At 48.6% G+C, this 26,278-nt stretch overlaps 1 protein-coding gene across 12 annotated transcripts in view; it reads right to left on the bottom strand.

The window, feature by feature from the left end:
* LOC135900941 (monocarboxylate transporter 9-like) overlaps positions 1–25,870 on the bottom strand; it is a 47,687-nt gene extending 21,817 nt beyond the window's left edge. For 3 of the 12 annotated variants that reach the window (XM_065430556.2, XM_065430548.2, XM_065430557.2), the window contains exons 1-2: positions 17,928–18,064; positions 6,341–6,542 (exon numbers count right to left, since the gene is read on the bottom strand). In XM_065430556.2, coding sequence (XP_065286628.1) covers positions 6,341–6,512 — 172 coding nt within the window. In that variant the 5' untranslated portion in view covers positions 6,513–6,542; positions 17,928–18,064. Of the gene's footprint in view, positions 1–6,340; positions 6,543–13,350; positions 13,430–17,927; positions 18,082–20,269; positions 20,446–22,648 lie in introns of those variants that run through there. The other 9 variants (XM_065430551.2, XM_065430559.2, XM_065430553.1 and 6 more) reach the window with 8 other exon arrangements.
* Between the last annotated feature and the right edge of the window lie 408 nt (positions 25,871–26,278).

The raw sequence follows: 26,278 nt of genomic DNA, 5'->3' as shown, positions 1-26,278 counted from the left end.
TCGCCCGTGATCATGGACACACGACGATGACCGTATGACACCGACCCAGGGACAATGGCACGACAAAAAAAAGTAATGATATCAGTGGAACGACAAAGGTGTATAAGGACGACGGAATGATGATGATGAGATGGCCATTCATAAATTATTACGATGATATAAGAGCGACAGCACAACGACGAGTACTTTGCGACGACGATGGAGTGATGACGGCAGTATGGCGACAACCCGATGAAGAACCAAGAATGACGACGATAGCATGACTAAGCCGGCACGAAGACGACAGTATAACAACGGATGCGCGATAGTGTGTGTGACGACCACGATGGTACCACTAACACGAGTCCATATCCAGTGGCCGAAGCTATTAGTCATGTTACGTCCCAGCACCACATAGGCGTTAATTAGACGTCTGCCACAAGGCAAACGCCCACCCATCCATCAGCGCCCATCCAGACGTCAACGCAGCGTAGACAACCACCCTAGACGGGTCCACAAAAGGCCGCCACCCCGACCATTACCTGGCAGATTGAACTAACGATGAAAGGCGGCCCTATCCAATGCTACCAAACAAGGATTGGGACATTTTATTCGCAGGTTGCCTTCCTAGCGTATATTATATAGCATCTGGCTTCGGAGGCAAGGTTACTGTGCAGCATTGCGAACATGGGCGCGGTATCGCAACGAATTCACCGATTGCGATTTCCTGCTGGACAGTCTTCAGATTCCCTAGTTGACTCACCTAGGGAAGACAACGGTATTAAAAGCGTAGACTTTTCGAGGAGTGTGACCGAAGGTCCTGATGTAAACTAGGACGTTTAACTTGCTCATGCATGGAGTGGGCTTCCGTAACTGGAACCGTGTAACTCAGCCAATAAACCCTTTTTCCTTCATTCCTATAACCTGACGTAGCAGTCGACGGGGTTCGTGGATTCCTTGCCCTAACACCACCCTAAGCCGCAACAGTCAGCTAGGGTCACGGGATCTTGGTAGAAGGCGTGGCGACCAGGGCATGACAAATGTAAGATCACAAAGCTGGAATGACGACAGTGGAATGACAACAATGGCGTCACGACAGGAGCACACATTTAGTTGCTCAAGCAGGTAGAAAACCTAGGCCACTGGGTGAACGTAAGAGGACACACGCACGCACGCACGCACGCACACGCACACGCACACACACGCACACACGCGCGCACACACACACGCACGCACACACACACACACACACACACACACACACACACACACACACACACACACACACACACACACACACACACACACACACACACACACACACACACACACACGGTGTGTCCCGGTTAACTTTAACCAGAGTTTAAAAATATGCGAATGTCACGCAGCTAGACAGAACCAAGGTAATGTTGTTTGCCGTAACTTGGAAATACCCACATCATATATTTCATTCCGCGTAATTAGATAATAAATCTTTGAAGCGGTATGAGCCTTCGCATAGAAGATGAAGAAGCGCGGGAACCGGAGGGGACAGAGGAAGAGAAGGGAGAAGTGAGAAATAAATGTAGACGAGATGGACGCCAGTTCCACAGTAATGCTTTACGTCTACTGTGTCCTTTAAGTAGGAACGCTACATTATTTTGGCGCAGCCGACAGCGAACTCCAACATGTGGGTGAGATTTTTCCTTGAGGAGACCTCCGCGGACAAGATCATCTTTTCGAGATACCAAGCTGAAGATGAACCAGCGGTGGAACTACCTCGCGAACTCAACTCGGCAGAACTCATGAACCTGGTTTTAGAGAAGGCTTCCATGGACCCTGATGAACTACGTCGGAAGGGTGCTGTGAACGTGAACTTGCCTCTGTTGATCTTCGACGAATTAGTTCTTCAACCGATGCGTCGAAAGGACTCTGGATCACAGTCGTCGACGGAAGAGGTGAGCCTCGTTTTGAAAGCACTTCGGCTACAACAAGAACAGATTTCGCAACAAAACCAGCTGGTGACATCGCTTATAAGCTCTTTAAACGCTGAGAAGCCAGTGACTAAATTTGTAGAACCCGATGCATTCGACGGCATGTCATCAAGTCCAGATGGTTGGCTTGAATTCTATGAATATGCCGCTGGGAAGAACAACTGGCACTCTAATGAGGACAAGATTACTAACATGCGTAGTTACTTAAGCGGTGTTGCACGGAAGCGGTATGATTTGCACATTATTGAAGAGGCTGGCAACTCTTGGAATCAGTGGAAAGAAAAATTCTTGACGACATTCCGAAGCAACCCAGTGCAAAGGTGGGACGCCGCGCTTAATTTCAAATTCAAGCAAGGCTCCCTCGTCGAGTATTTCTTTGACAAATGCCGCCTTTTAAAGCTAGCCGAGCCTATGCTTCCTCCGTCTGCCGTAGTAGCACTAATAATGCACGGACTGCACGCGCAAGTCCTGAAGCAAGTGCAAATACGGTCACCTAAAACTATGGACGGGCTCCTGGAGTGCCTTCACGACATATCATTTACTTCAGAAGAAAATATAAACGCTAGCTCAAGCGGTCACTTCACACGGTCCGGCGCGGATTGGTCAAGCCGTAATCAGCGAGAACCGCGCCGCCTTGCAGGCGGCACAGAGAACTTGGGTTGGCGTGCTCCCAGAGGTCGGGTGCATAACGTCGACAGCGACCCAGTTCCCCTACTTTCGGACGCTGAAGAGGCTCCGACGACAAAAAACTGATAAACAAGGGTGATCAGTCCGACCCGATGACCACAACTGAGACTGTTTATTTAACTTGCTCTAGCCTACTTCACATCCCTGTCAGAGTGGGAAACAGACATATGATGGCTTTGGTTGACAGCGGTGCTTCTGTGTCTATAATAAATGCCAATCTGGTAGATGCAAGTCACCTGCATAGTGGAAGAGTACTACGGGTGCAAGGCTACGACGGAAACGTGACAATGCATAATCAATGGGCCTCAGTAAACATCGAGTTCCAAGGTCATGAAATAGATAGTGAAGTACTGGTGATTGAGGGGGTGACTTATGACTTTGTGCTATCCAGACCAGATATAAAGAAACTAAAAATCAACGTTTACTGGGACGATGACGTTTTAGTGGAAGGACTATCAAGGCAAGAGACACAGCCTGACAGAAAAGATAACCTGCGAGTTGTCAAGTGCGCGGAGGATATTGCAACGACCTATCCTGAACTGGTATACATAGGAAGCTATCCACCAGCGATGACGTCACACAAGGTGCCTTTCGAACTAACCGACAAGACTGTCATCCGAAAATCGCCTTATAACATGTCAAGAGAGCGCAAGATATGGTTGAAGAAAGAATTGCAGGAGATGCTAGACGCGAATATAATCCGGCCTTCGGAGTCACCCTTCGCCTCTCCCATAACTATTGCGCCGAAAGAAGATGGAACTTTCAAACTGTGCACAGATTACAGGGTTCTCAACCGACAGACAGAACTTATAGCATTTCCCATGCCGAAGATAGACACGATTATAGACGAGACAGGTGGTTGCCGATGTTTTTCACGTATTGACTTGTGCAAAGGTTTCTGGCAGATCCCGCTAACCGAAGAAACAAAAATGTTCACTGCTTTTATCACGCCCTTCGACCTGTACGAGTATAACCGGCTTCCTTTCGGCTGGAAAAACTCACCAGCATGGTTCCAGAAGATTATGAACGAAGTCCTGAAGCCTTTCCTAGGTGTCTTTTGTAACGTGTACATCGACGATATTATCGTCTTCTCCAAAACAGAGGCAGAGCATCAGGAACACCTGTCCCAGGTATTAAATGCCTTGAGCTTGGCACACCTCAATGTTAATTTTAAAAAAAGTGCGTTCTTTCAAAGAAAAGTTGTGTTTCTTGGAAGAGCCTTTGATGGGACTACCAAAAGCACGAAACAAGAGTCCGTTCAGAGGATATCCCAACTGGTAAAACCATATGACGTCCACTCATTGCGTGTGTTTTTGGGATTAGCAGGACATTTCAGACCTTTCATAAAAGACTTTGCCATAAAAACAAGATGCCTCACGCGCCTAACGCAGAAAGAAGTTCCATTTGAGTGGGATGAGGAATGTGAGAGAGTCTACCGTGATCTGGTGCACAGAATCTCTGCTGACCCTATTTTACGCATACCAGATTTCACTTTACCCTTTGAACTGAATACCGACGCCTCACATTATAGAACAGGTGCAGTCTTGTACCAGAAATGTCCAGAAGCATCCGGCCGAGAAAAGCGACACGTAGTAGGCTACTACAGCTACACCCTCAAGCCACCAGAAGTCAACTACACCACTACTGAAAAGGAAGCTCTTGCAGTCCTTAAAGCAATTCAGTACTTCCGTACGTACCTAGAAGGTGCGAAGTTTACTTTGTTCACCGATCACCAGGCCCTCACTCATCTCTTGAATATGACCCAACCTAAGGGACGTATCGCCAGATGGGTGAACTATTTGCAGCAGTTTGATTTCATCATCTCCCACAGACCTGGACCCCTTTTGACTGATGCAGATGCATTGTCTAGACTGATGATACCGGCCGACAAAGAACAATCTGAAGAAATCAATGAAGTAAAATTGTGGGAAGGCACTGAACAATTGATGTTTATGGAAGGTCGCTATCAAGTCCCGCCAACGCTGATTTCAAGGGTTCTTTATTTGTACCACGATAGCCCAGAATCTGGAGGACACGGCGGATTTTGGCGCACCTACAACAAGCTAGTCAAGAGATTTACGTGGCCTCACATGAAAGAAGTCGTCAATCAATACGTTCGTTCATGCCACATTTGTCAAGTCAACAAAGTCAAATATAAGCAGCCTACGGACGCCATGATAATACCTTGCCACTCGAACGTGCCTTTTGAAGTTATACACCTTGATTTTGCCGAGCTAAATAAGAAACGAGAAGGAGTCCGAAAAACGCAAGCTTTTCTTCTGGCCATAGATGAATGCACCAGGATGGTCGCGGCACGGGCAGGAAAAGAAGATGCAAATAGTGTCATCGCCCTTCGCGAATGGGAAATGTTTAGGACAACCAGGATGATCGTATGTGACAATGGTCCAACGTTCAAGAGTGAAAAGCTAGCAAGATGGGCTCGAGACCACAATATATCAATCAAGTTCTGTGCGCCATACCATCCCGCAGCGAATGGGCTTGCAGAGCGTGCTATACGAGATGTAAAACAATACATCAGGATGTACGATAGTTTCCCTGGTGGTTGGAAATGCTCTTTCGAAGCAGCTGTAAGACATCACAATCGCTCCTACACCAGTGGCTTGGGATGTAGCCCGCAGTTCGCTTCTTCAGGAGAGACCCCTATTCTTCAAGCTGACCTTGAACTGGGGCTGTTAGAAAATCTCAAGATCGTCGAGGAAAGGCAACAAAAATCACAGGAGGAGAGGTACCGTAAACGAATGAAAAAAAAATTTTGACAAGAGACATTGCTCAGCTATCCCAGACATTCAAGTCACCGACCTCATCCTAGTTAGGAAAGGAGTAAGAGAATCCAGTGCCAAATTTTATGGTCCTTGCTCTGTGACAAAGACAGGCACTCAGAAAGGAATATTGAAGACTGTGTGTTACATTGGTGAACGGGGCTCAGTTGAATGTGCTTCGATTGGAAACGTTTTCAAGTATTACCCCAGGAGGGGTTAGCAAAAGAAACCTGGAAGGGTGAAGCGGTATGAGCCTTCGAATAGAAGATGAAGAAGTGCGGGAACCGGGGGGGACAGAGGAAGAGAAGGGAGAAGTGAGAAATAAATTTAGACGAGATGGACGCCAGTTCCACAGCAATGCTTTACGTGTACTGTGTCCTTTACGTAGGAACGCTACAATCTTAAGTAATCAACTTCTCAAAGATTCTAGTTAGATGAAAAATGTCAATGAGAAAATTGTAGAGCTACATCAAAAACTCCCGATACAGCTCTCCTTTGCTCAATACCTGCTACATGAAAGTGTTTTTCCGAGCGTGAAAGATGCCCGTAAATGCACACAAAATTGCCGCACGCTGGCCGCTTGAGATACATTGCGTGTATTTGCGGGCTTCATTCACGCTCGGAAAACCCTATTATGTAGCATTTTAAATTAATTATAATAATTGAGAAGTTTAATAATTAACTAACACTTATTATATCATTACGCGAAATGAATACAAAGTAATTTGAGCATCTCCAAACGACGGCAAACCAAATTAACATGGTTCTGGGAAGCTACGCGATCCTCGGATATATTTATTGTCTGGGTAAAGTTAGCTGGGACACTCCGTACAGCTAAATTCAAGACAGCTGAGGTAGGCAAAGAATGTTATTCGCATTGAAACCGGTGCTTCATAGGATGACAGCAATAGCTACACTTACCTGACGAGTGTGACACAATTGACATGACGCTGGCGGGCCATGAGGCTGCCTGTCTGTCAACTCCAAATTCTTCAATGAAGGAGACATAGAAGAACCCGGAATTCATCATCATCACCACCGTAAAGAAGGCGGTGAGGCTGGCGGCACCAGCTACGCCCCAACTTCGGTCCATTTATGGCTCACTGGACTTCAAGCATGTACACTGCGTGGCAAATAGATAGGTTTGTTTACTTTTTCTTTCCTGTTTCAGCCCGACCGCAACATTGTTCTTATTTATGTGGTGCTCGATCACCGTCACTGGCGTCTGTCAGATTGACTTGTGCAATAGGAATGTTCGCCATCCTGATCAGTCGTACATTTGGTAGTCGCCATTGCCTACTCGCACTGCATTGCTAGTAGGCAATGGCGACGAGCCACCAATACAGCGATGTCAGAAAGAACAGTTAATGGCCTGCAAAAGATTACGGGCTTTTCCATTACACGCAATGCTGCAGTGTTGGGCCCTATAACGTAAAACTATTCCAATGTGTTTTTATTCCATTCTCCTTATGTCAAATTTGCATAACCGCCGACGCAAGCATCGGGCGGTCACTTGCAGGGTTGTTTGAACAGACCAATCAAATGCTCTCCTCGCTCATAAGAGGTCACTTTTGTTTGCTTGAAAAACAAATAACATTACCTACACTTTGCAGCTTGTTTTATCTAATTGGCTGACAGGAGGCGAGGAACACGCTCAAGTGGAGAGTGATTCGATGGGGCCGAGCCAGTGCACTGAAAATCGATAACCAGGTGAAGAGAGCGGTGACAGCGTCTGCGATTGGTCCGCTTTCCTTTATTTAGCTTGCGGTGGCTCGTGGACAATCGCGGCGGCATGCAACAGAAGCTTAAGAATGGTGCTAAAACGGATCCTCAGCAAAGAAAAGTTGGCAGGACAAGGTCATATACGCGTCGAAAGTGCTCGAAAACATTACACGGTCACGCAAAAACTTCATTACACACAAATAAATCCATGCTCTCCGGCAGGTGCGAGCAGCGAATGCTTGAGTGATCGGAGGCAGCCATGTTTTATTCCTTTTGAAACCGGGCAACCTGCGGCTATTCAGAAAAAAAAATCAGTTTCGTTCCGCATATTAATGCATCGTTAACGCGTACACGTCACTTTGACGCAGTAAGTTCTTGCGCTTTCGTGACGTCGCGTGAGAGGCAGGTGAAGTGGGTGCAGCCCGAAGCTTTTGACCAATAACCGAGGGCTAATGGCGTAAAGGCGTCGAATCGGAAATAACTATTTTTCTTTTATTCGGTCAAATCATGCATAACCAGTATGTACACGTCAGACGGGGAGCTATCACGGTTGTCGTGACGTCGTGAAGCGGGGATTGTCCAAAAAGGTTTTTCACCAGACGCGGAGGGCTCATTGAAGAATTGGAATACAAACGTTTGGAATAGTTTTACGTTAGAGCGCCCCTGCACTCCTAATGATATCAAGATTTAAACCAGCCCAGACACAGGAGCCAGTTCCGTGTTCCCGCCAGAGATGGTGCTGCAGTGGAAAATTGTCTTTGACACTCACAACCAGGAGCACTATTTTCGGTCCTAATAATGCTGCGCTGCCAACGCCGAATCTCATAAATTTCAGTGGCAGAATTTTTCACCAAACATAAGATAAGCAGTTATGAGGGTTTTACAACTTTGCGAATGCCAATACACATAAGGTAATGTGTGCGAGCATGCAAAAACAAGCCGAGTGCAGGGCCAAGCCAGCTGTCGCTGCGCTCTGGCTACGTGCGGGTTCAGGCCCGCTTTCCCGTGCTTTAAATCAGTAGTGTGTTAGGCGACCGTTAAATACGCTTTCAATGCAATACCACAAGGATTCATTCTAGGCAAAAGTGCGGACCTTAATACTGAGGCTGAAAACTGCGAAAATCTCGAGCTAACATAAGAGAGTGATCGCTCGGATCTTAAGCCTCACTTCTTGCAGCCAGTAACATACCATTTTTATTTCTTCAGCAGCCACACCAGCTATTACTCAGGTATTATTGCGCGACAAAAAAGACACGGACGTAAGAGAAGAATACAAACCAAGCGCAAACTTTCAACTAAGTTTATTGTACCACTGAATCGGTTTGTACATGTGAAGCAGTATAGACTGCGCATGCACACACATGAAAACGAACTGCGCATTGTGTAACATAGTTATGAGTCATTTCGAATCCGCAGTTCGTTTTTATGTAAGCGCATGCGCAGTTTATACTGCATCGCATGTACAGATCGATTCAGTGTTACAATAAACTTAGTTGAAAGTTTGCGCCTGGCGCGTCTTCTCTTACGGCTGTGTCTTTTTATTTTGCACAATAATATGTAAGTAAAGAGTTACCAACTTGGCCCGGAATGCTGCTCTCATTACACCAGCTACTTCTTTAAAAATAAGTTGTACCTGATATCAACAGATAATTCTTTAAGGGTAATGGCTCGAACATTATTCAATTATGAGATTGACGTCTTTTTGTTTCACTATGTCAAAGCAAACAGTCTCGCCAAACAGCGGTCACAAGGCAAGAACGCAAGCGATCGCACAGGAAGAGCGCGATCAATCTACTGAAACTGCTGATCGGATAGACCACCTGCAAATGCTCGATTAGCGATCTAATGCTGTCTACCAATTGGTTTGTGGCTAGCTGCCTCATTCTGCTATATTTTAGATTCTTGCTACGGTCACGATTGGCGTGTAACACTCCGTGCGAAAAGGATGCTCAAAGACCATGCCTAATCGAAACGGAAGATGGGTCTCTAATTTGCGGTGGTTGTCTCCAGTGGTTGCCGCTCTGGCAGGCACCCCGCAGGGATGACATGCCCCTTTATGTGTGCGACTCTAGGGGATAACCCTCTTCACAAACTGTGCGACTACAGGGAAGCACTCTTTCCGCGAACCAAACACCTGCGGGTTGCCGCCAGAGGAGGCAACCTCGTGCAACGTCACCCGGGAGAAAGGATCGGCCGCCCATCCCCGACCAGACTGCGTGGGTTGCCGGCAGAGGAGACAAGGACGTGCCACGTCACCTGGGAGACGGGATTAGCCGCCCGTCCCCGACCAGAATCAGTGCATGTTACGTGACTTTGACGTGAGCAAGACCCTGCCTACGATTTTAGTGGACCTATTTAAGGGGCCCCCACAATGTACTTTTTCAATTAATTCATTGTTTTCTTATCCTTCATGAACCATTGGATAAACTGTGCTAGTTTCGCACTAGAAATCGTCTCGTCCTGGCCTGGTCGCCATGGTCTACCAGACGCTGCAGCGTCCGGTAGACCAGCCCAATAGTAACGCTGGTCAAAGTTCGATAAACACGAGTCGCTACACTACTCACCTTTCGTAAAGCAATATGTACTTGCTTGTTGCATGAAAGGCAACAACAATTACTTGTGCTTTGTGCATTCCGTCCTTTTTAATAAATGTGTAAATAAACGGTACACTATTTCAGGATATCTCGACATCGTTTCTGTAGTTGCATAAAGCACGAAAATATTTGCTGAACACAACTTTTGTTATACTTTTGGCGTTTACATGACTCTGTGAAGTGAATATTTTCTTTATACTGCCTATTGTCCATGAAAAAAATTTAATTTTGCTTGCGCAAATAAAGCATTCCGCACTGCTGCTGCATGTGTGCTACACGACTGATAATTGCTAACTTCGTTGAACATTTATACGACCATGAATATTGAAGCCAATAGAGCAACGAATACTTATCGAGGAAATGTCTAGCGTACCTATAGGGGCCATTATAATGCACAACTCAGTAAAACAAAACGGCAATATGTATGTAGACACTTCGTCAAAGAACATGCCTTAGTGCGCTAGGAAACCGAAACTATATGTACTACTTAAATGAGAGCACCCATCGCGGCTTTCGTGGCTGCTGCGCATGCGCACACGACTCACATTGAACAGCGGTGGCCAGGAGAGCGCTTGTAACGTACCGCATCGCTTGTAACCCTCGGGTCCTTCTTAGTTCTGCGAAATGAACTAGCATAGTTGATGCAAGATTCTTTGCCGTCCTGTTAAGGGTGTTCAGGGTAGTGACTGTGAAAACAGCCTTGGTCTGACCCGAAAGAAACACTGCGGTTGTGAGCGACTCTATGGTGGACGCCTCCGGGATGATTTTAATGAACCAAGCCTTCACCTTAGAGGAGTGCCGGGGGTGAGGGGAAGGGGTTGAGGTGATTCGTGGAACGTGAGTTACCCAAAGTTAAGCGCGGCGAGTCACAACACACAATACGTATATTTATTTCAGGCACACAAAATGCGAAAATGGCGCAACACAATATTGTGGCGCTTACGGAACTAAGCTTCATGGCACCGCAGCCGATAAGACACCCTGGGTGACGTGAGCAAACACTAGTTATTCAAAACAGTCGAGAAACACCTAGACTAAATAAAAAAATATGAGCCATTCCACTCTATGCAAGTGGATGACCAGAAAAGCTGTTAAGCACACGACACAGAGGTAACACAGAATTTCGAACAATGGTACAAACACACCGTCTTGAACGGTGGTCATCGTGACGTTAGGTACGCACGCACACTCTCGTATCACCGCTGTTATTATAATATTAATCCCATCATATTCGCGGATAGTCCGGACTCCCGAGGATCTACGCGCCTACGAAGAGTGACGGCAGGAACAGAGACAAGAATGCAAACATCGCCGGTAGGCACCTAACACCACCGATGAAGATCGTGCACATCGGTGTTGTCGGTGATGTGACATCACTCTTCGTAGGCGCGTTGCTCCTCGGGAGCCCGGACTATAAGCGGCCTCCCCATTACGATGACAGAAGTGAAATGCAAAATGGGGAACGGTAACTTGTCGTTTCAAGCGAAGCTTATATTGGCTCACAAGTTTCGGTGGCGATGTAGTCACGCGAAAACCCAGTTGCTCACAGAGTAGTGCAGCTGTGGGAAAAGGCGGTTTGACGAGTTCACAGTCATTAGCAAGGATTCAGGCAGCATAGGCGCGCGCTCATGCCACGCGCGCAACCAATCAATGCCGTTTCGCTTCAAGCCGTGGAAAGAAGGGCAGAACTCGTTCTTGGGCGCACTGCGCCGACTTCGTTTCCATTGAGTTAATTCTGTGAAAACGTATGGGACGGCCACGCGCTGTGCGTTGCCCTCAGGAACTGGCAGCCTTCAACGAGCGGCGGCGAGAACATGCCCGTCAAAGGGCTCACTGGCGGCGCGAGGCCTAAATATAGTCCGACGTAGCGTAAGCGCGCGCACAGGTTACGTCCCGTCGGCGAGAACAACAGCGTCTGTAGTTCGACCGATATGGTTCGACGCACTGGCACCGCCAAAGTAACCGGATGCGGTCAACGCGCTCCGACGCACCCGGCGTCGAGCGACGCTCGCCCGCGCGCCGATAACGACAGGCTATAAATCCGACAGCAACGAAAAGGTCCCGAGCTGAGGGAGCGGGAAGCCGATGCAATGCGGCACAGTTATCCGTGGGTTACTTGACCGTGACGAAGGTCAGGTGCACGCAGGACAAGCTTCGCTTGCACCCATTTTCCGGTAGGGGAAGGCTTGGTCATTTTCTTATATACATTCGCTTGGATGACGGGACCACCACACCGAGGAGCCGTAGGAAAGTAGACGGGCGTGACGTTTCGACGGCATCGCCACCACGAGAGGGGGAACGGAAGCACACTAGATACGCAAGCGCTTCGAACGGCAACAAAGAGAGGGCGGTGCGAACGTAGACATGGCCGACGTGGGTCGGCCTTTTGGGCTAAGCCCTGATCAACGGAGCCATGTGGGTGTCTTGTTGCGACCAGCGGTGCAGGGTCTGGGGGCAAATCAAGGAGACACTGCCCCAAGTCTTCTGCATGTAGAAGAGCGCCATGCATACCGCTCGCCACAACCATATTGTGGCTCGGCTGCGCATCGAGTGCCGGAATCGTTTCACGATCGCATTCGAGAACCGAACCGTCGGCAACACCACCGTGCGCCCAGACCTCGTCTTAGCATGCGGTGACGAGGTGGTCGTGGTCGACGTTTGCTGCCGATTGGACAACCGTTCAGACGGCTTCTCCGATGCCCGCGACGCTAAGATATTGAAGCACGAGCCTGTGCGTCAACACCTCGTACAGCAGTATCAACGAGTCACCGTCGACGCCATCATCGTTGGTGCCGTGTGCTACTGGGACACGAAAAATGACAATCATGCGAGAATTTTACTCGCGATGGTAACTTCAGCTCTTCAAAAAGCTATTCCTGAGCGAAGTTATCTTCGCATCCCATGAGATATACCACAATCACGTGGCATATCATTAGCCCTATGGACACGATAACGTGAACTATGATCTGACACTTCTGTCATTTTGTGTTTACTTGTACACTTCATTTGCATGTGTTTTCTTACCATTAGAATTATTTTTAATCATTCGATTATAAATCTATTTAATTACTCTTGTGTCCGGGACCTCTTTGGGTCCCAGGTGTGACAAGGATAGTAGAAGGGCGCGTTACAAGTTCCGGAGCCCACTACCCGAAGTCCACAGGGGTATATGACATTGCACTTGGACCCTTTCTGCTCTATCACCAGGATCGGCCCCCATTTCTGTTGACGCAGAACAAAAATGCACGAAACCCAAGCCCCAAACAGCTTCGCCGTAAAATAAACTGCAAAGTACTCACTAGAAAAGACTATGCACGACACAACATCCGGTCACGAGGCGCGAATCTATGGTAGAACCGCGCATGTAGGGTACTATACTTGAAGAATAACTGAAATTTAAGCTAGTTGGTTAGTTAAGGGTTGCCGTTTATCCACGTCGTTGCCAATATCGCCGTTGTCATTTGCTCTCCTCATTGTGCTCTACTTGGCGCATAATACACCACTCTGAGTTCTACCTATCGCTTAGCTCTCTGTTGTCATTGTTGAGCTTGCGCTACAACAAAATAAGTAATGTCTAGTTAAGCTCATGCTGCAGTGGGAACAGATGCCACTCACAGCTTCTCTTGGTGGTGTGGTGTGTGCCCTCGTTGCTCTGCCACGGAAGCCTCGTCGCAGTGCCGGAGTCGGGCTGTCCCTGAGGGTAACAGTAGCACGATGTCTAAGAACAGAGCCGTAGCTACCGTGACGACACCCACGCTGAAACAAGCTGATCTCACGGCACAAACTCGCTCGATGCTTATCACTGCTGTCGCTGCACGCGGTTGTGCGCATGCAAGGGACAGCTCGCGCGAGAGCACGCCAATCACATGTGCAGTCCAGTTGTCCGGTGAAGCCGTCCACGCGGCCACGGTCACAGGCGTGCCGATCTCTCTGGGAGACAGCGCGCGTAACCACAGATTTTGTCCACTCGCGTATAAACCACTGAGATTCCATAAGTTCCACAGCCTCATCGTAATAACGCGAGCATTTTCTGATTCTGCGTCTATCGCAACGAGGCCGCCGCTGCCTAGCCAATGCGGCGAGTAGAATGAATCGCATGAGGTTAGACATAAGAACAAATAAACCTAATTTAATGGCGCGATTTCAGTTCCATTCACGATGCAGAATGTCGACAACCTTGCACGTGCTCAGTAATGGCGTTTCAATGCACGTTGCCTTTCGGCACATAGTTATGATCAGCTAGGAGGAAAGCTGGGCTGGGCAGTCGGGCTCCATTGGCATATGACAGCGTGACAGATGAAACACAGAGAAAAGCGCAGGGCGAACGCCTACTTCCTAGTCAAAATTCAATGCCAAACCCGTGCAATAGACATATCTCAAAGCACGCGCAGGAAGAAACGGTACGAAAAAGATAAGCATGTCAGCGCTTTAAGTACCCATGTTCTTTAGAATGCAAGGCAATCGAACGCTCCGCGACGCATGCTTCCGACAGTTTGCCTTTCCCAACTGCTAAATATTTTCCCGCTGCGTCCTTCCTGCGTCCCGGCGACTATACAATATGGTGGTGTTGGCAAACATGGGGACAGATCCACAATCACAACAGTGCTGCGACAAGTTATATATGTTTGGCATTAGGTCGCCGCGGGTGCACTATAATTCCATGGAAGGCCAAGCAAGCTCGCACTTGTCACACTACTGTCGTGATTGTGCATGTGTCCCCACCATTGCCAACACCGCCACTTTGTATAGTCATAGGGGGCAGCTGACAAAGCGGGAAATTGTTGAAGCAACTCGGATGGACAAACTACGGGAAGCATGTGCCGCGCAGACTTCAATTTCCTTGTGTTCTAGAAACCTTGAGGATTCTAACGACGATGATTTACTTGTCTTTTTCATAGCGGTCCTTCCTGCGCCCACTCCGAGATGTCTGCGCACTGCAAGGGTCTGGCATTAAAGTTTCAGTTGGAAGTCAGCGCTCGTCCTGTGGTTTTTTTTTTTCTCCATGTTTCGTCTGTCGCGATGTCATGCACCAATGGATCGTTATGTTGTCTGACTTCTCCGTTTATTTCCTGTCATGGTGATATATGGATAACATTGCAATGCGCAGGTTGTATTATATATATATATATATATATATATATATATATATATATATATATATATATATATATAACATAAAGAAACATGGAAAGAGGCTATAGAAGAAGCAGGCATCCAATTTCACCGGGAAAGGTATAGTACAACCTATGCCATCTCTATACATGGTAAGATCATTTCTGATGAGAAGTCTCACCGATTTCTGAGCATAAGCATTGACAAAGATCTCTCATAGAGCCCGCACGTTACCTACTTGAAACAGTGCCTGACGGCAATCTGCCAGCTTGTCAAGTTTTTGGGAGGAAAGACTTAGGGAATGTCAGTGCATGTAATGTCGGTATTGTACAGGGCTCTCTTTCTGGGCTTTTTGAGATTCATTCTGCCCGTACTGACCAGCACTTGCATGAAAAATCTTGGCACTCTACAGGTTATTCAAGCTCGGTCTCTCAGAATTTCTCGGTTTGCCAAAATCCGCGTCAAGAGTGGCGACTATCCCAATTGCCCGACACAAACCAATACAAACACAAATTCCGGAGGAAGGGCTGAGTGTGCACAATATCCACTTTTCCCGAGCCGGTTGCCATCATTTTGCATCACTACCGTCAGAAAGGCCGCAGGCATCATTTTGTATGACGATTTCGGTTTATTACACGCGCCTTCCATGACACTTAACTCCCGTAACTAAGCCATCGATTCCTCGATGGTGTTTGGCTCGACCTGCAGTGCGCCTCACCCTATACCCGGAATCAGAAAAAAATCTGAGCTATCATCACCTGCTCTTAAACAAATGACTCTGCTCCTTTTGCACCAGAGATACGCAGACCACGTAAATATTTACACAGATGCTTTTTTTTCAGTGTTCCTCTGGAGCCGTGATATTCCCAACGAGAGCCACCACCATCAGTTTCAAAGCGTGTCACTCAACGACATCGACGGCTGCGGGACTCACAACTCTTCGCGCTGCACTTCGCCTCGTCAACTAAGAATAACCTCGGAGATTGTCCACATTCAGTGACGTGAAGGCAGCACTGAAGTCATTACTATTATACTATAAACATTTAATGTTCCGGATTAGATAACTAATACATACCAAGGCTAAGGAAGGACACGGCGTGAAATTTCAGTCGTTTCCAAGTCAGTGCGGCGCCATAAGCAACAATCACGCCGATAGCGCTTCTCGGTCAGCGCTTCAAGGCGATAGAGAACAGTCGATACTGTTATGGACAGATGCCGCTAGAAAATTTCGAATGCTCACTCAAGACGTGGGATCGTTGGACACTTGAGGACAACTTGTTTTTTCATCCCCTTTCATTGCCATTAATCTACATTTCTTTAATTCAATTAGTAAGTACAAATAATTTACCCTGTGTATTCCTTGGTGTCTTTGTTGGCTTCTCGTGATATGAGCAATACAATTAGTGTTTTAACGTTTCATTGGTTTACGTGCTATGAATACGAGAATTTGCGTGCCATGCTTCTTTGTCCTTCCCGATGACCACGCACGTTATCGGTTACACGAACTTGCATCTTTTTAAGGCCACGCTATCTTGCCAAGTTCGAGGCACGCATTCGTACGTATCTGGTCCGCAACGCTAAGCGCGTTTGACGGGATGATGGCGCCATCTGAAGAAGGTGCAGCGAGAGTATTTCACTGTTTCAGGCACAGTGTTTCCAAAAATAGTAATTACCAGGGGAAACGCTGACGCTAGTTTCTGCGGAAGCTGCAAGCAGGGCGATTAAGCCAGCATGGCAATGATGGTTAGTGCACAGATTTGCCTAAACTGTGTCCTTTTTGCTTTAAACAGCCCTGTGATGTTGCAGACTCATCGTTTTCGTCAAATTACCACGTTATAAGCAATTATATAAACGTTCATAATACTCTCCAACGGCAGGATTCTAACACAGAATCTTTAGCACCCATGCCTGATATTGGGACAATTAGGCCATGGACGCAGCATCCTCTCTCCTGGGCAATCAAGTTCGTTGAGGCGCTTGGCGCATTTCGGTCCGCAGCTGCGCTAGTCGAAACCGACGCATCAGGAAAAGCCACAATTGCAACACAACGCAATCACCACCACCGAAAATTCAAACAAGTAATATAAATTGATCTACTGCACGTAAATATGTGTGTGAAATATGCAGTCTGCCTATAATTCACCGCAAATGAAATCGTTCCTTCGTATAACATGTTTATTTGCCATTCCTCACCTGGCATCGCTTTTGTCCCTCGCGATTTACACGGGCGCCCTGGCATATGTGTCCACGCAAAACGTTCCTCTCGGATGACGGAGAAACATACGTTGTTGGAATTCGGATACGCTTTCTATTTCCAGACTTGGGCAGGCACGTGCGTGTTGTGACAGTCTGAAAACATGTCCGCAGCACAGGTGCGCTATTAAGGCCAGAATACATGGAGCGAATATGCGACGAATAGTCGGCGTTCGACGCCCGGCGGCGTACGCGCGACGGCGAAGAAAACGTCGTTCGCCGCCGATCCAGCTGGCGCAGAAAAGTTCGTCGGGCGGCGACGATACCGGAAGCGGCAAACGAGCGGCGCCCCAAAGCGAGCCCATCAGGTCCCACTATCCGCCCCGACTTCCGGCTAGGCTTCCCCGCTTGTCCGTGTATCCCGATCCCGCTCTATCGTTCACGCCGGTCTCCCGCTTTTCGCATTCATGGCATCCAAAGCGGTTAATAAGTTAATAGCCATGGTTAGACAAGCTCACGTGCGCTACTTCCGGGTCTGCTTGCTTCGGCCGCGCGCGGGTTGAGCCACAGAACACAGCCGCGGAGTTGGAGGAGGCGAAAGTTGTTTACCCGCCCAGTCTTGCCACAACGCATAGCATCGCCGCTTTCTTTAAACTACATGGGCACATGAATGTCTCAAACACATAAAAAACATTAGAAATCATTTCTAAACAGAATTTTACGCGTTTTCAGAGTGTTCCGCAATTCAAAAGCGATAATAGTTGTCGTTAAAGTTCTTTTTTCTTGTTTCATGTTTTTCACTACAGCGCATTTGCCTCGTCTTGCCTCGTAGTGGCTTAGCGCGAATTAAACTGCCTAGCCACACCGATGACAACGCAGTGACTCACCGGCGGCGGCCGCCGTGTCTTCGCTCCATGTAGCGCAGCCCGACGAACATACGGCGTCGCGGCGTGGCAGATTTTCTGCCGCCCGAACTTCGTCGTGAAAGTTCGCTCCATGTATTCTGGCTTTTATAGCGTCGCGCATGAAGAAAGTATTTGCATCCACAATCTAGCCAGGTGCCCCGATGTTGTCCGGTAGGCGGAACCACGTGACGTGAGCGTGGACGTTATTACACATGTTCTACTTGCCTCTTCATTGCTCAGCGATTCAAACGCGATAACCAGCCAGCTTGACGGCCGGCGCTTTATTGCAACGTCCGTGGGCGCCGGGAGGCACCGAGCTGATATGCGTTGTGGTACGCGATAAAATCGACGGCGTTTGTGACACACTGGTACTGTAATTGGCCCCTAGCAATCACCCAACGGTAACTGGGGGCGCAAGAAGTGCCGACAGCCAAGAATGCTAATTACCGCGTTTGAATCCCTGAGTGCTACTGGAATTGCGGGAATTTGTCATTGTTTCTTCCCTCAAGCGGATTGCCCGTTGGTTAAAAAAATGCTTTCAAAAAGAAGTGGTCATTTGTTCGGTTCAAACGAATGCGGCACAAGCGCTTCATATGTGTCCAAACATGCATTTTCTGTACGACGCGCCCTCATTTGCAAGTAGCGCATCAAGTTTGGGCTATCTGAGTCCGAAGCATGCTCGCGCCACTTTTTACCAAACGAATTGCTTCCTTGTGTGAAAAGCGAAAGATGGGTTACCCCTCTCAGCCTTCATCCCAGCCAGTGACATCAATTTTCTAAACACTGCTCCTGCTTTTCGATTTGTTCCTGTTTGGCAAACTTACTTGATGTGCGTTCGCAGCGCATTACGCCAGTGCATGTATTCCGCACGCTAAACGGATTATGCGACAGGCTTGTGAAAAAAAATTAAATTACGGGGTTTTACGTGCCAGAACCACTTTCTGATAATCAGGCACGCCGTAGTGGAGGGCTCCGACCACCCGGGAATCTCTCATGTGCACCTAAATCAAAGTACAGGGGCGCTTTCGCCCCCATCGAAATGCGGACCGCCGTGGCTGGGATTCGATCCCACAACCTTGTGCTCAGCAGCCTAACACCATATTCACGGAGCAACCACGGCCGGGGTATGCAAGACGCTTCTGCCGCATTCGTTCAAACAGATATTGTTCTGGAGTGCACAGAACAAAAATGAGTTTATGCAGTTTCTCGTGCTTCGGAGTTCCTTCGACGCACGAATCTACTAGAGATCGATTGCGAAATGCGCAAAAATTGGAAAGCGGGCACCGCACGAGCAGAGCTAATGCGGAAAGAATGAGCGTGGACTGCCGGCTGGTTTATTGCAACGTTGGGTGTAAGAAAAGATAGCATTACAAGAGAGGCCAAGTGCGCAGGCGCATACAAATCAACAGGAAGGTAGAAACCTGTCCCCGCGTCACCACAATACTTTAATAAACAAAAGACGTTCCCGTACTGAAGAGCGATATGGATGTGCCCCTGATACAGGCGCTACATTTTCTTTTGATAAAAAAGAACGCTTCCAAATTTTTTTTTCCTGAGTCATCTCCTGTTTCCCAATTTCACACATTTAGCAATCAATCATTAGACTGAACCAACTAGCCTCTCAAAACACTAAGAGTGTGAATCTGGTGAAAGCGAAGTGCTAGAACTCGGCGACTGTATTTCGAGAATTGCATGGTGCGCGGTATCTCGTCATAATGGGCGAATGAAATAATAGACGCCATCGGGGCAGATATTCAGGCCTACCAAAAGAGTTGGGAAAAACGAAAATATTTTGCTGATGGCTGCCCGTGGCTCGGAGATCATATAAAATGAATAGGCACAGCGCGTTAAATCCACACAAAGTCGGACACAATAAATGGAATCAACATGTCCCGGTTACGCGCGACCTCAAAACAACACTGTGCATGACTGAACTTGGAATGGAGAATGAAGATTTTTCACGACTACTACAGGCCTTGATTGTACCAGCACCGAAGGCAAGATTCAGCTAGACGCAAACTATATTCTGTCGATCACCGAAAAAATTTAAGAAGGCGCCATTCGCGCTTTCAGTTACGAGTCAACATAACGAGCCAATATATGGCCCCGTGTAATATTGGGAACTATTTCAACCGTAGTTTTTAAAACGCTTACATTTGTTATCTGCAAGTTAAATCTGTCCAAGTGCAAGGTTTTTTTTTCTTTTTTTTGGTCACCAATCATTAACGAATCACTGATAATTGAAGGGAGCGCCCGTTTTTGCTATAAACATGGAAGCTTTATCAGCAGGCACTCGTTTTCCCGACACACAAGAGGCAACTCACCGTAGACGCAGCGTCGGAGTCAAGTGGGATGCAGGCTCTTTGTTCGCAGGCAGACAAGTTTCCGGTGAGAAATGAAAAAAGATCCGAGCACGGACAGCAACAATACCGACCTTGCGACACAACACACGCAGCTGCGCCAGCGAAGCCGCGAGAGCAAAGCGCGTGCTCGCGGAACAGCGCCTCGATGCAGGCTCACAACGAGTGAAAGATAACGATAACGCTCTTCGCAGTTTTTCTTTATTCAACACGGGCATGACGATAAAAAATTACCAGGCCAGCGGATCTATGACACACACACACACACACACACACACACACACGCACACACACGCACACACGCACGCACACACGCACACACACACACACACACACACACACACACACACACACACACGCACACACACACAAAATGGGAGCTGTATACTCTTCCGTGCACTATCGTATCCTGCACATGGCCCATTTTCGCACTTGTACAGCCGTCTTCGATGCCCCGGCGAGGGCCAACTATTTCTTCCGCGTTTCAGCTCCTAATATTTATCGCGTCTTCATCCAGAATCGCCAGAGTGCTTCCACAAGTTCACAGTAGTAGCGCTCAATAGCGATCCTGATATGACATCTGCCGATGGTCGTTCGTAACTACCCTCTCAAAAAACGCGAAATATTATGTTATGTAATTAGGCGTGCCGTGTTCAGTTTTCGCTCAAGTTGCTGGCGTATAATCCGCCAATAGGCGGATGAACCAATGCGGAGACCTTTCTAAGCACAATCACCGACCTTTGGAAGAGAAGTGTGCCTGCATTGCTGCTGCTCCTGATTTATTGACGGCCGCTTTGAAACGGGGGGTTGGCAAATAGTCACCTAGCCTGCTTGATTTAATAAAGTCTATTGTAGTAGTTTCTTATTCTAGTGTATTTCTATACATCTCCGCAATATTTTTTTCCTTTTTCTTCAAAGCCATTCTATTTGCCCTGAATCGCCACCTATGCCTGTACTGGATCCAGTCGTATGAATTTCTTACCAGCTTTTTTCCACCAATACTCCAAAGTCAGTTGCTTATCTCGACTGCTGATCAGTCGATGCTTCCGTCCAATTTAATGCGAGCGCTTCTTGAGCATGTACGTTACCTCTGGGTCTCACTGGGGTAATCCATTAGCATTTTACTAGGATGTGATGAATGGTCTCCGGATTTTTGCTGCCGCATACACATGCCTCACACGCCGCGGTGGCTTAGGGGCTATGGTGTTGCGCAGCTAACCACGAGGTCGTGGGATCAAATCCCAGCCACGGCGGCCGCATTTAGATGTGGGTGAAATGCAAAAACGCCCGTTGCCCGTGCATTTCGGCCACGTTAAACATTCCGTGATGGTAAAAAGTAATCCGGACTCTTCCACTACGGCATGCGTCATAATCAAATCGTGCTTTTGGCACGTAAACCTCCAGAATTCACTTCAATTTAACTACACTATCTTCCGGCACTTGCTTCGGTATATTTTTGTCATCAGGCAACCAGCTCGAGCCTCAGATAGCAAGGTACTGTCCTTTCTTTGTCTCATCGTACAGATTTTCCCTTTAACTTCTTTCTTCGCATTCTTAATTGCAAACCTCCGCGGTCATTCTAGCGTCCGTTCTTTACGTCAAAATCGTTTCCTCGGTTTCTCTCTATTGCAAAAGCTTTTTCTACGTGCTCCCCAGTAGGTTCCTAACTGAAACGCAGGAATGGATGCTAGGTTTAGGTAGCGTGGACAAGTGCGCCTGAATAGCGCTTGCAACTCCTTGGGTTATACGTGTGAGGTGATCGTTCTGGTATCCATATACAGATGCTACCAGTGCAGAAATCGTCATTTGTCTTTGTAGTGTCGTGGCTTCGCAACAGAAGGCACTGCCGACGTGACGCAGGTCACATGCGACTGGTGGCGCCACAGCGCTCTTGTAATAAGTTACGTTCACCGTAATAAAGGTTGTCGGCATGGAACAGGCAGTGGTGTAGCCTCCGTGTCGCTGGGCTAGCGACACGACAAATTGGCGACGAGGATGTTTTCCACTGGGATATCGCCACCGCCCCCATTCATTGACGCCCCTGGCACACCGGCTCTACATGGCCCCGCTGGATGCGCCTATTTGAGACATTTTCACTGGCGTCCGGAGCAACAAAACTATCCGCACCCCGCCACCGAGCTTTTTTGCTGCACTCTCTGGGGACCGAAGGACAACGAATTTTCGACGCGCTTCCGCCGAGTTCGCTGCAAACCAAGATAGAGCAACCGAGCGCCGCAGCCGCTGCCACGCTCCCGTCACATGCAGCCGCCGTCACGGAATCCGCCACAACTGCCGGGACGCAGACGCTGCCGCACGACACAACCGCAGAAGCCCCACACTTACCCGATGAGTATGACGTGGCCGTCGAGATGCCAACAAGGCATTTCTCCACCCTTTACAACATTCGCCTGCAACGCCATCGATTCCGTGAGTGTCGCCAACTGCAAAGGCAGCCTGTCACGGACTTCGCTATCGCACTTCGCGAGTTGGCGGCTATTTGCGATTTCGCCACTCAAACCGACGAAAACATGTGTGAGCAGTTTGTAGCAAGTGTCACGTGCCCGCGACTCCGGGAGAGATTGCTGCTCGAGGGTGATAAACTGACGTTCGATCATGCTGTCCAGATAGCACTTCTGCGTGAGTGGACGCAACGCGAATCCGAGGCATTCACCGGTCCAGTGCACCGAATTCAGCAGTTACCGGGCAACCTCACCGGACAGGGCCGACGAGAACATCGTCCCGATAACGGCACAGGCTCCCCGAGTCACCGCCGCTTCAGCTCGCGCACGCAAACCGCATCCTCGCCTGATCTGAATGCCGCCGCCGCCGTTCACCCGGGCACCAGAACTGCACCTGTCTGCGGAAACTGCGGCGCTGCAAGTTGCTTGCCATCAGCATGTCCCGCTCGCGGTCGCACATGCTTTGCCTGCGGACGCCGTGGTCCCTTTCTGAGAGCTTGTCGATGCTGCCACCGCACACGAGAATGGCACTCTGCCGAGGTCCAAGAAATCACACCGGAAGAAGATGCAAGTGTTATTAGCATTTCGGCGGTCCGGAGGGAAAAGAACACCGGCGTCTACATCGATGTCAAGGTTGCGCCGGTTACCCCGACGACACACGCGCATGCCATGACATTTCTGTTTGACACAGGCTCGGCCGTGTCCATTATGGGGGAGCATCTGTTCCAAAGCGTGTTTTAGCCACGAAGCACAGCTGACAAGTTCCCACCTCACGCTGCTGGACTTCTCCCGCAGGAAAATTCTCGTTCTCGGGATATTTCACACTCAAGTCTCGTGCAAAGGGAAAGCAGCCATGATACCATGTCATGTTACGCCATGTGGGACACCTTTCCTCTGCCTGAATGCTGTTCGAGCCCTTAACCTTCTCAATGTGGGGGAAGAATTGCGCTGTCTGCATCTGTCCACGGAAGGACGTGCACAAGTTCCCACCATGAGCCCCGGTTTGCAACCTCGAAACGGCACACCAAAAGCAACGCTAGGCCATCCTAAATTCGGTATGCCGCCAATAGTATGGATCATGTTTGGCCATTTGTCTTTGCCTGGCTTCGCACTTGTGCAGGCCTGCAACATAAGGTCACGATGAAAAAATCGGTCACGCTGGTCTCGCAGAACTTAAGGCCCCTACCATTCTCTCTCCGGCAGTCGGTCTCCGATGAGATCAAGAAGTTAGTTACAGCAGATTTTATAGAGAGAATTAATGCCTCCGAATGGGTCTCTCCAGTTCTAGCAGCTCGCAAGGCTGACGGTAGCATTCGACTGAGCGTCGATCTACGAGAGCCTAACAGAGGTGTAGTAGCAGACAGTTTTCCCTTGCCTCAGATGGAGGAACTGCTCCATGCCCTCAACGGAGCACGCTGCTTCTCCAAGGTGGACCCCGCATCGGCATACTATCAAGTTGTGCTCCACCCAGAAAGCAGACCTACCCGCGTTCATTACGCATGAGGGCATTTTCAGATTCAAGAGGGTCTGCTTCGAGTTGACGTCAGCACCGGCTGCGTTCCAGCAGATCATGACGAAGATTCTTGAAGGCTGCAAAAGGGTCTTGTGCTACTTGGATGAAATAATCATTTTTGGGAAGACTCAGAGCGAATACACACAGGATCTGAAGCAAATCCTTGAAAGAATAGCTGAAGCTGGGCTCAAGCTCAACGAAAAATGCATATTTAAAACATCGGAGCGGTCTTTATTAGTACATCTGGTCAGCGCAGAGGGTATATCACCGCTCCAGAACAAGGTTGACGCGATCGTTAAGGCTCCTGCGCCTACAGATGCAGCCATGCTACTCTCTTTTTAGGGCTAGTTGAATACTATGCCAAGTTTGTCTCATGACTGGCAGATGAAGTAAAGACAATGCGCCGTCTTCTACACAAAGACGTAACCTTCGACTGGGACAACGCCGCTAAAGAAAGTTTCACGAGGATAAAAGCACTCCTAACATCCCACAAGGTCCTGCGAATGTTTGAGCCAACGTTGCCCGTCATTGTCTCAACGAATGCGCCTGCATACGATCTGGGCGCCGTATTGCAACAAGTGGAGGGGTCCCACAAGCGGACTGTGGCATTTGCATCGCGAACATTACCAGAGACAGAACGAAAATACTCAGCTGGAGAGCGTGAAGCCTAGGCCGGTCCATGGTGCTGTGAGAAGTGGCAAGTTTATCATTGGGGCCGGCAGCTCACCCTATTGACAGATCACCATGCTCTGGTATCCTTGCTCCGTCTCGGAGTACAGGACAGCGGCCCCTTCGTATCGCAAGGTGGACCACACGACTCCTGTGCTACAACTTCAAAGTCCAGTACCGCAGCGGAGCCCACTGCCAAGTAGCAGATGCGTTGACCCGAATGCCTGTTCCAGAAACAGAGGGAGGCTTGCAAGTCGATCAAGGGTCTTTCGTTACATCGCCTGTACATCTAGAGGATCTTCGGGTTGTTACCACTGAGGATGGCATACTACAGCAGCTCACGCAATATATCCAGTCATCACGGCCAAACCGGAAAACACTTCCGACAGAACTGACACCCTGCCATTATATACGGGAGGAACTTACTGTAGTGGATGGGCTTCTTTTGCGCACAGAAGGTCTTGTGGCACCTGCCAAATTGACTGATACCTTCATCCATTTAGGCCACGAGTCCCACCTGGGTATAGTCAAGACTATGCCACGCATGAGGGGAAAAGTACTGGTGGCCGTGTCTTGACAAGCAAGTGGAGACCGCCAACCGAAGTTGCACTGTTTGCCAAGCCTCAGACAAGTGCCTAAAGAATTTGCAGGCACCACCTCATCCTGTCCTACTGCCTGACAGGCCCTGGCACAAAGTGTCATAGACATTATGGGGTTCTTCGAAGGTGCACCTACTTACCGTTGGTTTGTCATTGTGGTAGTGGACTGCTTCTCCAGATGGCCAGAGATTGCATTCTGGAGCGACATCACTTCCCGCACCATGATCAACTTCCTCCTTGGTGTCTTATCACGAGAGGGTTACCCTACAGAACTAGTGTCGGATCACGGCCGACAGTTTACGTCAAGTGAATTCGAGTGTTTCCTAGAGGACAGGGGTATTAAACATTTCTTCTCTGCAGTTCACCACCCTCAAGCCAATGCTGCGGTGGAAAGGTTCAACAGGGTCCTCAAATCATATATACAACTCTATCTACTGGAGCACCGACCCATCGAGGCGACCGTTACGAAATATCTCGGTACTTACCACGCCACCACTCACAGCACCACTGGTTTCTTCCCCAGCATTGCTGCTCCATGGACGTCACATGAGGACATCGTCAGATGTCATAGGCCAGCCAACCGCAGACTTTGGCACCCACCCCACCCAACCCGCGAACTACATAGACTTCGGCGCCATGTATACGATTACCAACAAAGAAACAAGGCGCATTCAGGAAAGTGGAGAGCAGCCAGGGAGCCCTAATTCAATGTGGGTGCCTACCTGCGTGTCAA

Source organism: Dermacentor albipictus, chromosome 2, assembly GCF_038994185.2.
Source record: "Dermacentor albipictus isolate Rhodes 1998 colony chromosome 2, USDA_Dalb.pri_finalv2, whole genome shotgun sequence".
NCBI classification, from domain to species: Eukaryota; Metazoa; Arthropoda; class Arachnida; order Ixodida; family Ixodidae; genus Dermacentor; species Dermacentor albipictus.
The sequence above is the reverse complement of the archived record's forward strand: the minus strand, read 5'-3'. Positions and strand labels throughout refer to the sequence as shown.